The 19,915-nt window shown below is 37.1% G+C and overlaps 1 protein-coding gene across 2 annotated transcripts in view; it reads left to right on the top strand.

Moving 5' to 3' along the window:
* Positions 1 to 19,915, top strand: part of CPNE4 (copine 4) — a 226,561-nt gene that overhangs the window by 135,869 nt on the left and 70,777 nt on the right. For both annotated transcript variants that reach the window (XM_021531234.3, XM_031503894.2), the window contains 2 exons: positions 3,062 to 3,145; positions 4,058 to 4,147. In XM_021531234.3, coding sequence (XP_021386909.1) covers positions 3,062 to 3,145; positions 4,058 to 4,147 — 174 coding nt within the window. The remainder of the gene's footprint in view (positions 1 to 3,061; positions 3,146 to 4,057; positions 4,148 to 19,915) is intronic.

A 19,915-nucleotide genomic window follows, 5' to 3' on the forward strand; every position in this document is an offset into this window, starting at 1 on the left:
TTAGCAGAAATAACTGTTATATTTTTTATTACAGTGCTTATTTGGAAGGTATAACTATTTTTACATGTTTTATTGAAGCCCTGTCAGCTCAAATGGCACATCTTTGTTTCAAGAGATCCACTGAGAACACTTCACTGTGGAACAATAACTTTTGCAAAGGTTTTATTGCATTAATAGCTGTGTCACAATTACCATAACAAGAAGCTACATTTTTTATGATAGCTATAATAAATTATGAGCACTGAGGCAGGCAAACTGCTTCTCCTGTTCTGAGAGAAGCAGTTACCATTGTTTGGGAAGGATTATCCAGCAAATATCTGCAAAATACAAGCTAATATTGCTTTTTTATGTAGTTCCCTGGTATTAAACTGCTACCAAAGAAAAAAAAAAAAAAACCTCATCAAATGCCCTGTTGAATAGTATTCAAAATTATAGTCTTTTGGTTGCTTCAGCCCTTTTTTAAGGGACCTTTGACTTGATCCCCAAGTCTGAATTTTAAAAATTATTGGGCTCTGAAAATTAATCTACTAAAAATGTGTCAAACTAGGTGCTTAGAAACAGATACGTCTAGATTTTTAAAGTTTAGGCCAGGTACTTGTGTTATTAATGTATAACTGCTGCAAGAACAATGTGCATTATACCACCAGCAAATATATTACATTACTCATTTAAATATTATTAAAATAGCACAATATATTGCAGCTATTCTTCTTTCAGAGGATATTCTTGGGGGATAATGCAAAGCTGCTAGATTCAGCATAACAACCAAAAAAAGTTAATTGTGAAAGCAAATGTTTCTTCATCTTATCATTTCCACTTCTTGCAAAGCACTTCCAATATAGAAGGATTTTTTTTTTTTTTTTTTTGTTCATACCTGAATTCTGATAGTAATTAGGCCTTGTTTCTGCCTTGGAGGGAGATTAATATAAACCACCATCCAGCATTAAAATCTTTCCTTTTATGTGGTATTATCTTGGTACTGAAAACCAGAAATTATTTCCTTTGTGCTGATGTGCTGTTGTACCTTTATGATACTCAGCTAGGAATAATATTGTATTTTGAGCATTAAATGAAATCTTGGCTTCCTTTCTGAATTTTTTTGCACACCAGGTTGTGTTCTTTGGATGTATCATTTTGAGGTACTTTCTTTCAAATAACTTATCAAATTTTGATTGATAAAGTGTTTGATAAAGAAGCTCTGAACATTAAGCTTTTATCAAGCTTCAATCAGAATGCTTATGTGTGAGGAGAGGCAGCTCAATCTTTTTTAAGCCTATGCACTCTGGATTTTCGTGTCACCATGATTAAACCAGCAACTTCTCTCTCTGCTTGTTCTCTTTGCTACACACTGGTAATCTGGCAGGATTTGATCACCAAAATCTCCCATATCCTAGAAGCTTCAAATTTTGAGTGGCATCTAGATATTAAATCTACATCAGGACCTTAAGGCAAAATCTAGAGTTACTTAGTTGAATTTTGCACTGGTTTTACAGTTTTACAGGTCTTGACATACAATGTCATGTTTACCATGTAGCTGGAACAAATAACCAAACATACAACTTTGTTATTCCATGCTCCCCGTGAAAGGATTTAACAACTAAATCTTCACATGCTTTGTATCAGCTGTTAAATGGGTCACTAAGTTTTCTCTAGAAAGTAAAGAAGCAGATCAATGACAAAACAGCACTCTCAACACAACATTATGTCATTTTTAGGGGATGACAAGATTTTAGGTTTCTTGAGCCTTGCTCAAGGCTTTGTGGTCCATAGGGACTCATTTTCTTCTTCAGATATTCAAATTCAGGTGTTCCTTTTCAAAGCCCTGAATTCTTTATTTAGAACTTGTGGAATTATAAAAATGCCATAAAAATAATTTTTACCAAGCCCAGACTTTGTCTAGCATCTTATTCAAAGTTGTTCTCAAACCACTGGTCTTGCAGCTAATCAAAAATAGGTATGGTGGACATTTAGTGAGGAAAAATTAGTAGAATTACATATATTAGAGTAATTTTTACACTACCATAGAAACACTTGGATACTGAACAGAATTTCTCACTTCCCCAAATTGACATGGGAGTCTGTGGTTTTGGATATGACCTATACAGAAGAATAATATTCATATGCATAAAGTTAATCATGTGGCCCTTTTGAGGAAGAAAATTAAGAAGGGACTTAAAATATAGGAAATGGACTTAGTGCTTTTAAACCCTACTCTTTCAGCATAGCACAGTAAGAAATCTGAAGGTTTTGCACTCCTGGGTGAGCAGCCAATTATTCTTCTCCCCCAAAGCCAGCGTGTCCAGAATAATTGAGATGTTGAAACAAAAGACCAGACTGAAGCAGCGCTATAGAAAGCAACTTAATTTAGGTTTGTGTAAGAAAGTTTAAGGTTGTTAGCTGGATACAAGACTAGGAGAAGGTGTTCTGCAGTGTGTGAATGTGAACCTTGGTGTCTGTCACAGATTTGCCTAGAGATATCCAGTCATTTCCTGCATTACACTGCTCTGTTTGTCAGCACGAGCCATGTTACCACACCCTGAAGAGGACTTGCTTCTCTAACCATCTCTAATCCATTTTGACAGTACTTGTATTAGTTGGTAGCAGCACAATGCCTTGGCCAATTAACTTCAGTTTTGAGAGGGTAGGTGAACAGTGTGAAATTCAACCCCAGTGTGGAATATGCTTCAAAGTGCAATGCGTTAGAAAACTGGTGTCAAAAGACCAAACAGGCGTGGAGACAGAAAGAAACAAGCTAGGTGGAAGACAGAGCTAATGCTCAGGAAACTGAGCTGGGTGTAAGAATGGAAGAGGTTGTAAAATGAACTTTTACAGTTTTGCATGCCATGATTAAATAGTCAAACTGAGAACACAAAAGTACCACAGGAATCCTTGTGAGACAAGGACAAAAATGAAGTATTCCTGAGAAACACCAAGACGTCTCACTAAAACTACTCTGGCTCTTCCTTTTCACTAGCAGTCGGGGAAGAATCCAGTGCATTGTGCCTGAAAAGCTCAAAGAAAAATAAGTCTCAAGAGTAACGTGTCCTATATTTTATTTTAGGATTTTTTCAGCAAATCTGATCCTTTTCTGGAGATTTTTCGGGTGAATGATGATGCAACCCAACAACTTGTTCACAGGACTGAGGTAAGGAGTAGAGTTGAATTCACTTTCCAAGGACACAGATGGGCTGTGAGGAGGCATAGTTTATGCTTCTCATGTCACTAAAGGAAATTATTTTAAATGTAGGTGTGCAAACACACTTAAAAACACTTCCTAGTGTTACACTCTAGTGTCATTAACTAATGGGCATCAGGTCTTGACTTATGCACCTTACAGTAAAGGAAGATGAAGCCAAAGGTCCAAACCTAATTAAACTGGCAGATACTCTGTTGGAAGGTCAGGAGATATAAATACAAGATTTAGCCGAAACCAGGCTACACACTGTATAATATTTTCCCATTTTCCCATGTTGCTTCTTCCCCCTGTCCTCTCAGGGATTGTAATTTGGGTGCTTTACCATTTGTTTCTTATCACCCAGTGACATTACTGCTCTGTGGTTATGACTGGCACTGTCTTAAAAAATGGTATTTAAGTGTATAGGGTGGAGCTGTGGCAGGTGTTAGGGGTTATAAAGCTGTTATGGATTCCGCAGTATTTTTCTAGCAAGGCAATGTACCTGTAAATTGATGTTGCCCATCCCCATTGCCCAGTCTTTCATTGCTTCCATTCCACTTCAGTTCTACAACCTTTTCCTTGTCAATTATCTCCCACTGAGGCGTGGCAGTGCTGGAGCAATATCTGTAGCATCATCTGTGGGTATATATGGGTTCATCTGCTGCTCCTGCTCCTTCTGGAGGCTTTCCAGAGGAAGAGTCTTAGAAACTGCCAGCTCCTCAAGGGCTCATATCTCATTGGATGTAGTTCTGAAAACTCCAGCTGAGCTCTGCTTTCTTCTCTTGCTGGTGAAGGCACTGTATTGAGAATTGTGCCTCTTGTTAGCATTCTGCTGAGAGATGTGGAAATGTTAAGGGTTCTCTTTCTTCTTTTCACTTACAGGTTGTGATGAATAACTTAAATCCAGCATGGAAGACTTTTAAAGTGTCTGTAAATTCTCTGTGCAGTGGAGACCAGGATCGCAGGCTCAAGGTCAGAAGTAATTCCTACTTTTTTAATAGTTTTACTCATAGAAAAGTTGGTCTCTCTTTTTCAACTGTGGATTGTTATTCTGTGCTTCCCTCTTCTTTGATGGAAAAGAGGATCACACAGCTGCATTATGATTACCATAATCAAATTAAGGATGCAGAGAAGTGGTAATCCACTGTCATCAGTAGATTATGCTCTATATTTCTTACAGTAACCTCAAAAAATGATGGGGCTGTTTTTCCCAATCAGTTGGATAATTTAAATCCAGCATCATTTAACTGGTGAAAGTATACTCAGGGGAAGAGGCAGCCCTACCACAATTTTAACTACTATTTCCTCACTTTTATATCTGGAGGCCTTCTGTAAAAGAAACACTGAAATATGAGATTTTTTTAATTATACTTGAAGAGTAGGATGGCCACAAAAAGACATGTGCCATAGTAATATTAGTGTTTCTAGTTGGCAGCAAGATAATTGGGAACCTGGAGCTTTGTGCAGAAAAAATAATCTTCTTCTGGTTGATTTTTCTTAAATCAAATCTTTATCCAATTGTTTTTATCTTCTGACTAGGTTTAAGGCTAATACTACATTAAAAAAACATCAAAGAGCACTGGTCCCTGGTGTCTATTCAGACTTTTAGACCTGATGAAAGGATATTGGACCCAAAAGTATGACTATTTTCTTCTTACTATACCAAATTACTTAATATAATTTTATTTTGTCCTTGCAAACATTGCTTCTTTCATCATTATAGCTGCAAAACCCTGCAGAAGGGTTCTTGTCGTTTTTCACTCCTTACTTACTGCAGGTGGAAAAAATAAAATGCTGGTGAGGATATGTTACAGTGCGCATCACAGATGTGTGGAAAGGGTAAAAAAGCAGTCTTAGGAATGCTTGGGTTCACAAAATTAGCGCTGTTGTTATGGAACAACATATAAATTTCAGTCAAGAGACGGATCAGATTTCTGCTACTGAAATGAAAAGCAGAATTAGCACAGCACTGCCTTCATCACATTGTGTGCATGTGGTCTTTAAATGACTTAGGTGAGAAAACCTAAGAAGAGAAGCAAACAAAATGAAGTCTAGGATGTGAGAACAAGTGGCAAATCCATAAGGGTACAGAAATGAGCTTCCACAGGGAGAAAAATGCTTTTATCTCTGAAATTGAGGTGAGAAGGTTCAGATTTCAGTGTGGGAAGATGAAGAAGATGGGTTTGGGAATAAAGGTGGTCTTTAGAGCTATGATCAGAGACAGTAGTCAAAATTGTTTGCAGACGAGCTGCCAAAAAACAGGCTGAAAAGGGAGAAGAGGAACAAGAGTAGTCCCTTAGGACTGTCTGTAGAGAAGATATGGGAAAGTCAGTGAATGAATGGCTGAAGAAGAAAACCACAGCAAGATGGGTCTTATGAACCTACTGAGAATTTTCAAGACAGTCTTTTTTTCCCTGTTTCTGGGAGAATTTTTCATGGTTTTTGTTTGTATATGCAAATGTTTTCAGCCTTGCTTTAGATATATGAGTATTTGCCTGAGGCTACAGTTCAGCAATTTGCAGAAAAGCAAAAAGTACTAACATTTGCATCAGATCATCCACAAGTACAGGAGTATTTTAAAACTAATTATGGCTGTAAAATAATAAAAAATCTTGATACTTACTTCAAATTCAGGCCCTTTATAACTTTTGGTGAGTGTAAAATGAGACTGTTTTGGTAGAGCAGCCACCCAAATAACTTGTATTTGAGAGACAGCATATAATACTTGCCAGATAATTATTTGCTTCTTTTATAGCTGGTCTATAACTTAGGAATTGGATGACAAATAGGATAGAAGAGTGAAAATCATAAGAATTAGAGAGATTAAGTGTTTGTGACTGGTATAGCACTGTATGACTGTTTATACTTTTATTTACTTTGATTGACTAAGCATTCCACTCTTTGCATTACCATATTTTGGAAAATTTGACATTGGTTGCTTTGTTTCATTTCATAAAGTAATAGCAATATGTTACTGCTAAGTGTTGGAAGAATTCCCTGTGCCTTATTTAACGTGGGGGAGATTTGGTGTATTCCAGCTGCCTTGCTGAGCACCAGCTTTTTGCCAAGATTGTTTGATCACTATGAGCAGTAATTGCATAAGGCTGGGTAGTTTCGTGTCTCTTCCTGCTGTTAGTTTTTAACATACTCTGAAAGCATAACCAAAGTTAAGGCTTGAAGAGGCACCAGAAGGGCTCAGAAGGAGCTACCAGCTTGTGGAAATTCTCAACTGCAGGCACTTTGCAATCGTGCCTACCTTTGGTATACTTCTGTAGGCTACTTGGAAGCCTGAAGTCCTGGCCCTTCATCTCTGCCACTGAATTCACATGGGTGCTGAGCTTAGTGGCCAGATTTTTGTAATGGGGAATGAGGATTAACATGGGAAAAGTACCCTAAAACAACTCACAGAAAGTCATTCAACTTACAGGAAGTTTGCTCTTCATAAGTCTTGCACACAAAGCAGTCTTTACACTGTCAGAGCATTTGAAACTTTCTGGTTTAAAATGTCTATTTAGAAAGATATGATGAGCAAGGTCACTAAAATCAAAGCAACCAATATTTAGGGTCTGCCAAAAGTCTTTTGCTGGCATTCTTTACAAAGTCTGTTAATTTTAATTCCTTATGGGCTTTTAAAGAAAAAACTAATTTTGCTTTGTTTAAATGTGATGCAGAGAATAATGAACATTTTATTCCTCTAAGGACATCTTATAAAACTTTATTACAATTATTGCTGCTCTAGGTTTTATTATGAAAAGGATATATTAGATTTATGAAACTACTGAGATTTTCTTCCCAGACACTGAAACCATCCAAGAAGTCTGGTCACACTTCAGTGCCAATCATACCTTCTTTTAATGCTAACAGAACAATTAGTGTATGCATTGAAGTGAAAAAAATACCTCTTTGATCCAGAAGTAGTGCATTGCTTTTCTGATAATGTAAAGATTTTCAAATCACAACAGTAACTACTGACAAATCCAAGTGAGGATTTTACTCCTGAGGGCAGGTTTATCCTAGTATGTTCTGGTGAAAGTCCTGTAAATTGTTAAACTTTGGCATTCAAATCTGATTTCAGCACGTGAATTATGTTGCCGTCAAAAGGTTTATCTGAAATACAAGATTGGATTGTGCCAACTTTCTGGTAGAGATCATCTACTGCCCACTCATTCTAATAGTTGCAGGGTTCTTCTTTCTCTAGAGAAGTCCTGGGAATGTATACAGAAAAATAATCTTCTTTTGTTTTGGTATTAGGTGCTATAATACTTGGGAAATAAACGCCTAACAAGGTGCTTGTTAGGCAAAGGCCAAACAGGGCATATAACATTCAATAATTCTATCTCCTGCTGAGGTTGTATGGAGAACCTCCTCAAAAGATGTTATGTTCACAAGTTAAGTAGGAACTGAGGAAAAAAAAAATCTGGAATAAAAATGTTGCCAAGGTGAACTGATAAGCTACTAGGAGAGTGGGAAGCACATGTCATATCTGTATAGAAAGCCCTTTCCATCTTCTACCTACACAGGGGAAATTTTCAAAGGAAGCATGTCCATTAGATATTTTTCTACCTTTCAAAAGTCTGTATGTTGCAATTATATCATTGCTTTCAGCTTGTTTACTGCTTCATCCCTGCATGACCCAGATGATGATCACAGTGAAATTGGTGCAGTTGTGAGTGGGACATGCAGCCATGGTTACCAGGGCTGTTCCATAACACTGGGTTATAATGCCTCTGTGTGTGTGTGTGTGTGTGTGTGTGTGTGTGTGTGTGTGTGTATGTGTGTGAATGGCTCTTTGCAGCCTGAAGCCCCCAGACAGTTTCTTTTTTTGGTAACCATGGAAAGGTTGCCTCTTCCTATGCACTTCTAATGAGTTTAAAACTTGGTTCTGACATTTTTCTCTATTTTCTTTTATGTCCAGTTGACTCCCTTGGCTCTGCCCATCTGATCTGTTGGAGTAGCTGTGTCTTAGCACAGGGCTTGTTTGGGTTTCTGCTGAGAAGTCTACTTCCATATGATTGCAAGCCCCAGGGCACTTATGATGCTCTTAGTCCTAGCAAGGTGCACTCGGGACTTTAAAGGTCATTTTCAATTAATTTCCATATTAAGATCTTGATAAATAGGTCCCTTTCCAATGTAAATTTTCATAGACTGTGAATTTTCTACATTTTTTCGTAGGTCATTGTTAACAAGGGCTTCTTGAAAGACCTGCACTTTGCTTAAATTAGTAATCTATGCAGTGCTGCTTCTGCTTTGTTGATATTCTTATATAATGTGAACCTCATTACAATATTAATAGAAGAAGCTCTACGGCTTACAAGAAAGATCTTGACATTGTTCTGGATGTAAATAGATAATCACTTGATTTTAATTTTATTAATTGAAATCATTGCATGAGAATTTGTTATTAATATAACAATCTCTTCCCCAGTGTCTGCTATTACATTTTGTGAGGTGGAATGTTGGGTCTTCTTCAGACAGTTGTAACCTTCTGTTTCCTTCTGATTTCATAAAAGTGTTGACTCTTTCATGCAAAATGATGGATCGTTAGGAGAAGAAATTTCTTCTTATAGATTGCCAGGTCCATTCTGAGTTAAGGAAAAGTAAATAGCAGTGGATATTTTTATATTCTCTGAGTTATTGCTGCTGTGTTCTCTAGATCAATAAGTTTTCAGTGACCTTTAATACTTGACTACAGCTCTGCTTATACACGTGTATTATAAACTATAAAATGAACCCTCAGTATCTCTGAAAGCCACTATTGAAAGTAACTGAGCAGAACCTGTGAAGGAGACCAAGTAAAGCTTAAAACACAAGGAATAATTTAGTCAGACAAATCCATTAGTGCTTTTATTCTTTCACAGTTTAGCTGTCAGAGTGTTTGAAGCACTAGTGTTGAAAGATACAGTTTGTGGTCAACAGCAATAATTTCTGCAGGATTTTAAAAAGCACGTGGCTTAAAAGGCAATTCAAGCAGTGTCAAATGATGATTGGAAAGGCATGAACTGAAGGATTTTATACTGTTCCCTAAGAGAAGGCTCATTTATTGTTGCTGTTTTCTTCAGGCTTTTAATTCCATGTAGAAAGAGACTGGCACCAGGAACAAATTACAGCACAGGCTAGATTTGCTGGTTATTTTCTTGATTGGGTGATTTCAGTCATACTTGATTAACTAAGCAGTTCTACATTTTCCCTTCAATTTACTCGCCAAATTAATGCCAGTGGAGCCAATCATTCCCTGCTTGCTTACCCTGGTGTTGTTGAAGATGTATTTGCAAATTGAGTCTTTTTTGTAGAAAATTCTTTATTCAAAAATAAAGAAGGGGGACTCAACCTTTACATGCCTTTAGTATGAATCAAAAGATACTTTCAAATTTCTTTTTCAGTAAGTTGTTTCCTTTTCATTAGGTCAAAGCATTTTCCTGGAATCTGTAGAATAATTGTCTCATTCTTGGAGAATGCCACTCTTTCTTTATTCACTGAATAATATTTATTTATTTATTAGCCACTTCAAGGGTGTTATTTTGTTTTGAACTTTCAGCAAAGTTCCTCTGGAATTAACTGATTAATTTGATAATACAATCAAATAAATTTTTATAATTTTGGATAATAAAATGTTGCTTCTTGCTGAAAAGAAAAAAAAATTAGGGTTAAATATTAAGATGAGGTGTATATTTAATAAGCTAAGAGAAATATTTGTTTAAGTGCATACTGCTTCATGAGCATAGGAGTTTTGATGAAGTCTTCAGAGGGAATTTTGTATTATTTTAAGGATTATTATAAACTTGAACAAAACACTGTGAAAGGCAGTGTCTGAGACCTTCTTGCATAAATACCATTAAACCCTCCATTCAAGTAAATGTTTCTTTTCCTTTTTCTTTCATATTCCCCTTGTTTTCTGTACGTGAGAGAGAGAAATACTACCACTGGCACTACAACGATTATTAAAAACTTTAGGTGCCTATTTCATAAGTTTTACAGTGACTGGGGAATTTGCTGCAACCGCTCACCCTGTTGTCTGTTTGGGTTAATCTATAATTTAGCAGTCAGCTTATGATCTGAGTGCCTCCTGAATTCCCTAATTGTAGCAGTGTGTTTGGAACCCTGATTTGTCTGAGAGTGTCAAGGACTGACCTGATCAATCTTCATAAACTCAATGCAGGTGGAGTGTCAGATTTAAGATGACCCCTAAACTGAAGCTGATTAACTCTATGTGTGTGTGATCTCAGTTTACAGATTCCTTTTTTTTTTTTTTTTTTCTCTCTTGCTGTCCCTCAGTTGTATTCTTGATAAAGCAGCTGAAGATGCTGGGGAAGAAAATACCATGTTGCAGTCAAGATTTAGGAGAGAGAAACAGACTCAAGAAATGAGCTTGATCCCATATCTGTTGAAGTCAAGTGAACTCATTACGATGACTTTAATAGCCACTAGTTTATTCTTCGTTACAGGAATTGCTGGATACATAGAAAATTAATTGTCAGATTAATTAATATAGATTTGGGTTAATTAATGTTTGTGAAGTGTTTTGAAGATGAAAGAGCTCTCTAAATAACAAGTGTTGTCACAATAATTAAGTGTCCAAGTGAATTGCACAAGGAGAGATCATCTGATATATTGTGGTTTTAAAGAAAAGAGGTGATATTCTCATCTCCAAGGGCCTGGGTGCTGAACAAGGTGGCAGAAGGTGATAGAAGGCTGAAGAGATGGTATATTTAAATAAAATAGGCAGGGTAGCAAGGGACAGGAGTCTTTCTCTCATCCATTGAATGACTCTGAGAGACCAAATTTCAGCATTCACCCTGTGAAAAGAGATTTTTACTTCCCATTCCTTACCAGAACCACCAGTTGCATGACCTTTCGGGGAGAAATGAAATTTCCCCCTGACATTACAAGGCGAATTCATAGTCTGAAACAAGGGCAGACAGGACAAAATCAAAGACAAAATAGTTTGCATTACTATGTTTGTTTGGATTAGAGAATCTGAGGAGTGTTTTCTCTGTCTCTCTTTTGCAAATAAGAGGATTGCCTCCAAATAATTTGTACTTTGCATTTCTTGTGAGCTTCCTTCAAATTGCCTACTTCCTCCATAGTTTCATCCCAAGACAAATAAATACAGGCTTCTACAGCTTTGCCATGCAAGTCATCAGTATGAGAGACATTTTGAAGGGCTCTTTCTCATTATCTTTGAAACCAAGTTTTAATCCTCTGAAATGAAACAGAGGCTCCTATAAGTGCTGCTGACTGTAATCCAAATCAGAGGTCTGGTTCCATCACAGGGGAATAGCTGATAGAGCACTAAATCACATCCCTGGGACCATTTAAAATGAAACAAAGCATAGCCCTGGTAATGAGGACCATTCCATACTGGAGGGTGGGCATATGGGATGCCAATTAATTAAATGACCTCTACATTCTTCCCAATTTTCATATCTCTGTTTTGATAGTGCACTGAACATCCTTATAGACCCCAGAATTAGCTCAGAGCTGTTTACTGTGTAACTTTAGAAAGAAGTGTTACCATTTTAAATTAAAATAATAGAATGAAGCTTTGATTTCACTAAAACAGATCAGGATTAGGCATAGCTGTAACTTTGTAAAGCAGCTGAGTGCTCTAGTGAGAAAATTTTAAGTCTTGTGTATCTGAAAGAAAATCCATCACTTTCATGCCTTTCTGTCTACAGGACATTTTACTGTGTGACTTACAGCTTCCCATAATATTAAAAATGGAAGTCAAACCAGTTTTTCATATTCTTTTTTTCATTTATTTCTGTTGAGATTGGAAAAAATATGGAAGGCAATTTCCAGACAATCTCATTTCAGTCTCTTATAAAGTAGCCAAGCCTCACATTGGCTGACACATAATCAACTTACAAAGGCCTTTGGTTTCTCTCCAGATGTTTTTTTTTTACTGTGCAAATTGAAAATTAGACACTCACAGAAATTTTTTCCTTGTTGTTAAGTCTTGTAATAAATGTAGTCATTGCAATGAACTACATACTTTAAAGAGAAAGATTACCCTAAAATTCTACTTATATATTGTATTTGATAGTTTATGTGCTAACAAAAATAATACATTTGTTTAAAAAAATTAGGAGTACCTTCAGGGGCCTAATTATAAGTTGTTCATTATATTCAAGGCATCACCAGGGCAGAAATAAGTATTAAGTGTGTCTAAATGCAAGTATTTTAGAAGATGTCTTATTACACAGTGGTTACTTGAAAAGTGTGAACTTTGTCTCACACTGAGAATATATATTTAGCCCTTCTGTACCGAGGGATCTCATCTAACATGCATTCTGTTAAAATTTAGATCTGCATTTTTAGTTACCAAAAACATGTTTTCTCCCAGCTAGATCTTATACACATTTTGTAATGTGCAAGTATATGTGTATAATGTACATGCATCTGACATAATTAGTTATGTTTTGCAATAAGAAATGCTTTATCTGCCTTACCAAATCCAAATTAGTTACCCTAAATTAAGCACAGTTGTCATGTCTGCTGGCTCTCCCAATGATTTTGAAATTGCTCAAATGGCAGTGTTCTACAGGATTCCATGAAAAAAAACTGCCCTCCTTGTGGTAATACTAGAAGAAACCACAGGTCCTGGGATCAGACTTCAGTGTGTTTATGGATAGCTGCTGTTCTGTTAGTGTTACAGCTGCTAAAGCACACCAGGGAAGTTTTGCCACAGTGTTTGCTATCACTAACTCAGAGCTTGGAGCAGGATTTAATGCTAGGATAAAGTTCCTTTGGGACACCTTCACCCCAGTACCCCTCAGACAGAATGAAATCAAGAGCTGCTTGTTCACGGCCAGTGGAGCTACTTGAATGGCCTGCTCACCGGATGCAATGCCACAGTGTCCTCCAGGAAGCCCGGCAGGATGTGTTCTCTTGGCCCCTCATCTGCTGAGCTGCCACGGTGTCAGCCCCAGCTCTTGTGCTCTTCAGGGCCCCTCGCTGACCAGCCAGCTGAGGTGCAGCCATCCTTCCCCCTTTCCATTCAGCTGTTTCCACCATGCTATTCATAGAAGTTTTGCTCAACAGAATTGCACGAAGCTTGGTGGATTAAGCTCATTGGTGCCACAGAGCACCTCAAAGGATTTGCATGCTGCTTTGAGCATAAGACTACTTTGTGACCATAGAGGTGTTTTCGTGTCCTGAGCATGACAGCCGCTGTATCTGCTTTGCCTGAGATAGCAAAGTGACGGTGTTTCCTTTCACAAACACACTAATCCTTCCTCTCCTGAAAAGCACATATATTCTTGAGTGGAAGAGAAGGTGAATAAGGCTAGAAATCATTTCTCAGTAGTACCAGTAAGGCTGTTGAGTCTTCTAGCCTGCTTTCAGAAGAGATGATATAAAAGGCTGGGGCTGGCCTGCCCCATGCACTCCAAATTGCCTTGGTTTGAAGTTACAATATAGGAACAGCAACAGCGTCAGCAGTTGATCTCTGTAGACAACTCTAGATATCAAATGCCTAAGGTTTGTTTAGATCTACTAACCACCTCTTACACTGTTGACCATTACATTACTAGCCTAGAGCTCCTATTGAGTCTCCTTATTGATTTTATTTTTGAGAAATTCCAGGATTTGCTGATAGCAGCTTTTTTTTTTCCTATGGTAGGAAAAGTTACACAGGTAGCTCTGAAGTCATGAATGACTTGGGGGAAATTATGAGGGAATGGTTTGATTATTTGTCCTCAGGGCACATGAATCTGAAAATCACTATGACCAGGCACAATTCAGTGATGGGACAGAGTTGTTTTGTGAAAGGATGTTGGGAGGCCAAAATCTGTCAATATGCTAAAAATTGGGGTAGACAAATTCATGAGTTTGCATTCCGGCTGGCTTTTAACAGCATCTACTTGATGCCCTTTCCAGCTTCACAAGAGTGCAAAGTTGTTCACTGCCAATAACTGTGAAAATGTGGTGAAGTAAAGAGGAATATCCCTTTCTCTAGGTGTTCAATAGCATCTGACAGAAAGATGATATTGGCACCATGTACTTTTATTATTTTCTTATGATGAATATTTGTAGCTTTCAAATTGAAATTTAAACTTCATTTTTTGCTGATTTTCATTTGAAGAACCTTTAAATGTTTAAGGCTTCATTATTTGAGAAACTACATATTAATAGCAAGGTGATGTGCATACTGCTAGTAGGTCATGCTGCAAGGGTTTTTTTCTGCTCCAGTAAAATTTTATGAAAAGGTAAATGGATTATTTAGGGCTGAAGTGTGTCTTGTTTGCTTTGTATAAACACATAGATAAGCTAGATAAGCTGGTCTAGCTCTTTACTATTTTGTGGCAGCAGCAGTAGAGCATAGGGAATTCTGTGTAAGCCTTCAAATACTCATCCTGATTCAAATACTGACCCTGGTTACACATGCACAGCCCTCTGCTGCCTTCCTTTCTTGTACATATCAGCTTATACATTTTTCATAAAAATACTGCCCTTCAACAGAATCCCTGTTTGATATCAGCTACTTCTGTTTTTTTAATGAATCAGTTTCTAGTTGCAAGCAAAACATCTGAGAGTCTGGTGACTAATGTCTGGAAAGGCAGGTTTATTTTTATAGGCTAATTGAGAAGTAGGCTACTCACATTAGGGAGATACAATTGTTCTCTCAGACAACAGTGTTTCAGACCCTTGCACTTCAAAATATTGGAAAAAATGCTTTATTACAGTTGTGCCAGAAATGAGTCCTCAGTTTTTGACTACAATAAAATATGGGGGTAAAATTTTGCCAATTTTCATATTTCAAGAGTATTTTCATATCACAAGTATTGTTCATTAATAAAATGGAACTGAGAAGGGGGCTTTGTGTGAACATTGCTTCAGATTGATGATAAATGTTATTAATCAATGAGCTGTACTGATCTAAGCAGTGCTGAAAGTTATCAGCCAAGTGTTTCATGATGCTGCCACTAAGAAAGAAAGATGAAAGGACACAACCAGATTATCATGCCTTGGGCATGGTAACAAAGCCTAAATGCCTTCCAGCTTCCTCCTGAGTGTGGGATCCCTGTGCTACAGTTCATGCCCCCTCCCTCCCTTGCCCCTCTCCTGGGAGCCTTGGATGCCCCAGCTCTGACATTTGGCAGAGGCTGGCTGAGGTGGGGAAAGCAGGAGCATGGTTTGGCTCCAGCCATTCCCCATGCCATTCTGGGTATGAGGAATTGGGGCATATGAAAGCTTACCAACCCTGGGGAGGGCAGAGGTGAAGCAGACTGGGCAGCACAAGGTGCCACACGTGGTTAGAACTGAGGCTCTGGGAAGGATCAGTCCTCTGTGTCTCTGTGGACATCTGAAACTGTGAGTCTGTTGCAGTGCCATGTCCTGCCCCTGAAACCTAGTCTTGTGCTATGCTGAGACTGTGGTAAAAGTGTGAGATAATGGCATTCTTCATCAGAATGCAGTGTGCACTTCTCCAAGCAGACTTATGAATATGCAAAACTTGCACAAAATAATTAAAAATCACTAACTCATTCTTATAATCATCTCATGCACATTTTAAAATTTAGAATTGTGATTTTAATAGCCTAAATTTGTTTGTTCACAGCTCTTGAACTCTTAATCTCCTTAAGAGCTTTAAATCCTCTACACGACATAGCTTTAAGGTGACCTGCAAAAGTAAAATACAGAATCCTGGTAATGAGATGTTCCCTGCATGCTGTCCTAGTCTGACTTGCTCCCATTTTCCTGGTTGTTCAGAGCATTAAGCATGTACTTGTAAACTTGTTGACATTTGAGTTCTTTCCTTCGATCTTTAATGATACAGAAATAAGAGCCTGATCTGTCTTCTATACAGCTTCTTGTGCTGATTCCTTTGGCTGTTAATTTCCTTCATTCCTACAGAAGGCAAACCATCATTCTGAACACCACTTTGTCACTGTCACTGCCCTGTGCCCAGGGACAGGCTTGCCACAAATTTAAGATCAAGATTAGTTGCAGGCTGGATATTCAGGGGAGTTTAGGATGTAAAAGTGAAGTTTGAGGAAAAGAATTAAGCCAAAGAAGGATACTCATTTGTGGGTCTTGTATAGACCAGCACTCCTTCATAGGCAAAAAGCTGAGGTTTTTTGTAAAACCAAGTGTTTTCTCTACATGATATTACATTTAAGCACTCTTTCATCTTAAAAGGCATGCAGAGGTTTGCCTGTGATTTCTTTTAGTTTTGGTTTGGTTAGGGTAGGGCTGGTTTGGGGTTTTTTTTGGGTTTTTTGTTTTTGTTTTTGTTTTGATTCTTTGTTTGTTTGTTTCGTTTAATCTTTCAATATTTCTGTTTCAAAGGATACAGCATTAGCAGAGGCTGGTATTGGAGTCAGTTCTTCTGGTATTTTGGATGTAGGATATATGTCTCCCCAATTGCAGATGCAGGGATCCTTCACAACCCCAGCACTACAGATTCTAGTGAATTCTGCAAAATGTGGGCATATTTGTCATACTGAGAGCTTCCCTTATTCGTTTGCCAGGACTAAGAAAAATGAAAATATGCACTTTTTGTAAGCACTAAAAACTGTTTCCAGGAAAGAATTCCTTCCTTCATCTTTTTTATTCATCTGTCCATTAATTTATGCCACTCTTGGGATATCTGTTGCTCCAATATCTCAATATTGCACAAGTTTTACTTGTCAAAACCAATCAGAATTACTGATAATTTTTTAAAAATACTGCCCTGCACCTTTTAGGAAATTTTCCACAAAATCTAGTGATGGCAGGATCCTTTTCTGACTTTTAGATGTGTGTGTTTCCACTTGCTATCCATGGAGAAAGGGAAGCATCTGTGCAAGTCTGCAGTAAGAGTCCTACAATGGCAATCCCACAAGAGCACTTTAAGAATAGTGTGTTTATGCCAACATAATGTTGTGCTGAAGGAAAACCTCAGGATAATGGCAGATTTCTCACCCATCCTTTTTTTAGATCCCTCTTTCACCCATCCCTCTGCTTATATTGTCTTAATGCTTAAGACACCTCTTGCAAAACAAGCATAAATACAATGCAAGCATAAAGGGCTAAAGTTGGTCAGGATTTATTCTCAGCTTTTTCCCCAAAACACACTGCTTGGTTCACATAAAACAATCTGAATCTATCCCAGTTTTAGCAGACTATTAATCAAAAGAAGTCCCCTCAAACTGAATGTTATTTTTTTGCTACTCGAGACAGCATTCATAGATAAATTTTCTTCTCTTACTTTAAATTTTAAAACTGGAACTAAAGCCCATTAATACTATTTCTACTATTATTATTATATTGTTGTTATTATCTTTTTTATTTATTGTTTTTATCACTTTTGATCAAACAGAGCAATTTCCTGAAATATACTTTGCAACCTCCAGTCAAAGTAGCACTTTCCACAGTTCTGTTCCAGGAAACTGGAAAGTGGTGAGCTCAGGGTGGCATTCCAGGGGAACAGGCAGTATGAATTCAGCATCTTTGCTGTCCAGGTGCTTGATCCAAGCCCCCTCATGGTTTGCTGAAAACCATATTTTGGAAGAATACATTTCATGTAAGTAAGATCTGCACCTCCTAGCAGACATGTATGAAGAGGGGCCGTTGATTTGTCATTTCAATTATCTACCTTGTATAATTTGCAAATAATGTATCTTGATTATATTCTGGGAATCTTAAATTACCTTGTAAATTTCAAATATTAGTCAAGATGTTACACGGTCATTGGCTTTGTGATAGAATGCTGTTTTCATCTAGAGGAGAGTATTACTAAAATGAATGTTACAGCACTACAAGGAGCAACTGCATGTTCCAGTTACTTTCTTTTCTTGCAATGGAGAAATATAACCATATTTAAGCATGAATGATTTTATTCAATGAACATGAACAGACTGGTATTGAAATTAATTGTGCTTGGAGTTTATAAGAATGCTTACTTACAAAAATAGATTGCTTCTTTTATACTGTTTTACTCTCTGATTTTGTAAAGGCTAAACAAGCTTCCTAATACTTCTCCTCGTTGAAAATCAATTTTTCATGTGACATTACCATGCTAATAATAATTCCTTAATGCCTTTTCCTGTTCCAGACCTGAGTGATTGTATCTATAAAAAAGATGTAGTAGTTGCCAGAAAAAAAAACAACAGGTTATCAACTTATTTTCCCTCTTTCCTCTTTGCCCCAAATAAAAAACATGCTTTTAGTTAAAATGGCCACTATTTTTCTTTCATAAGCTTTCTTTCTAGCTTATGACCCATGTTCTATGCATTGGAATTAATGAGAAGTTGTTCTTATTGACCATGCTAATCTTAAGTATCTCAGAGATGGGCATTCATTTCAGAACTCAGGGACATTTCTGATTAAGCCTTGGTTTTAGTCTTTTTGAAATAGAAAATATGCAAGTCCTCTCATTCTGAACACAGCACTCAAGCAGCAGGCAGTATCCTTGCTCATACTTTCATGTTATTTTCTGCTAAACCAAAGTTATTTTACAGCTTTTTTTTTGATTTTGCAGTGCACTTTGATCCACGTTTACCTTTGCCCTCCCACACTTAACTCACAGAGACAGAAATAGAGACATTTCAGTGAGACTCCCTTTTTAAAGTTTTTTGGGGTTTTTGGGATTTTTTTTTTTTTTGTTGGTTTGGTTTGTTTGTTTGTTTGTTTTTAGGGGTTTTTTTGTTTGTTTTTTTTTTTAATGAGAGATGATGTGAATCTCCTCTTCCTTTGGCATTTACATTGCTTCATAGTGATTTCCAAAAAGGGATTGTTTTGTACATTTCTCAGATGTTGACAATGGTTATCACACCTCAGGTAATGAAAGACAAATGAAGTTTGATCTGTCAAGAAACACTTGATTCTAATATCTATATCTCACCTTATTTCTACATTACCTTGAATTATGTATCAAACCTACTTTAAAGCAACTACATGTCTGAGCATCACTCACTGTTTTATTTTTTTATTTCCACTGATAACTGAAGAAGGACAATCAGATGCCCAAAAAGGATAATATTTTGTAATATTCAGGAATAGTTCCTTAACTTTTTTTTCTATCCATTTCTATCTATGTTTCAGTTCTGAAACCACACTGGTTAGCCAGTGTAATATTGTCACTCCTAAAGCATATTTTTTCCTCAAGATTTTATTAACATTGCATTTACTTCCAATGACCCTTCAGAATTCCTTGATATTTTATCTACTGTATTGATATAATGAATAAAGCATATCACTGTAGTGACTTTAACCATGGAAAGGTTTTCTGAGCTGGGATGAAATTGCAGGTGTTCTTCAGGCCTGGGTTTGTACTGAGTCTTTGGATAACAGACCTTCTTAAACCTCAAGAGTATCCCCTGGAAAAATGAGGGTAATTATGTCATCTTCTGTTACTGTTTTGGATCTAGATGCCCATAGATGAATACAAAACTGTAGGAAAATTTACCCTGGAAGGGATCTTAATATTTTTAATTCAAAATACCTTTTTAACAGTATTTCACTTAGATGAATATGTAGAACTAGAGAATAAACATGAAAGAAGTTTTTATCTTCCAGCCCTGTCCCTAAACTGGAAGTAAACTGAAACCATGTGACATTAAGCCTGATTCAAGTGCTTTTAACTGAAATTCACTGGGGATTTTTGGCTGGGATTTTTAAAATGTACCAATTATTTTTATGTACCTAACCTGAGGCAGTCTAGGAAGATTTGATTTTTCAAAGGGGTTTGTTCTCTATACTTTTCTCTGAAAAAATCTCTTGAAGAGACTTAACTGGAGGAATCAAATCACAAGTATG

The sequence above is a fragment of the Lonchura striata genome, chromosome 1, assembly GCF_046129695.1.
Source record: "Lonchura striata isolate bLonStr1 chromosome 1, bLonStr1.mat, whole genome shotgun sequence".
Lineage (NCBI taxonomy): Eukaryota > Metazoa > Chordata > Aves > Passeriformes > Estrildidae > Lonchura > Lonchura striata.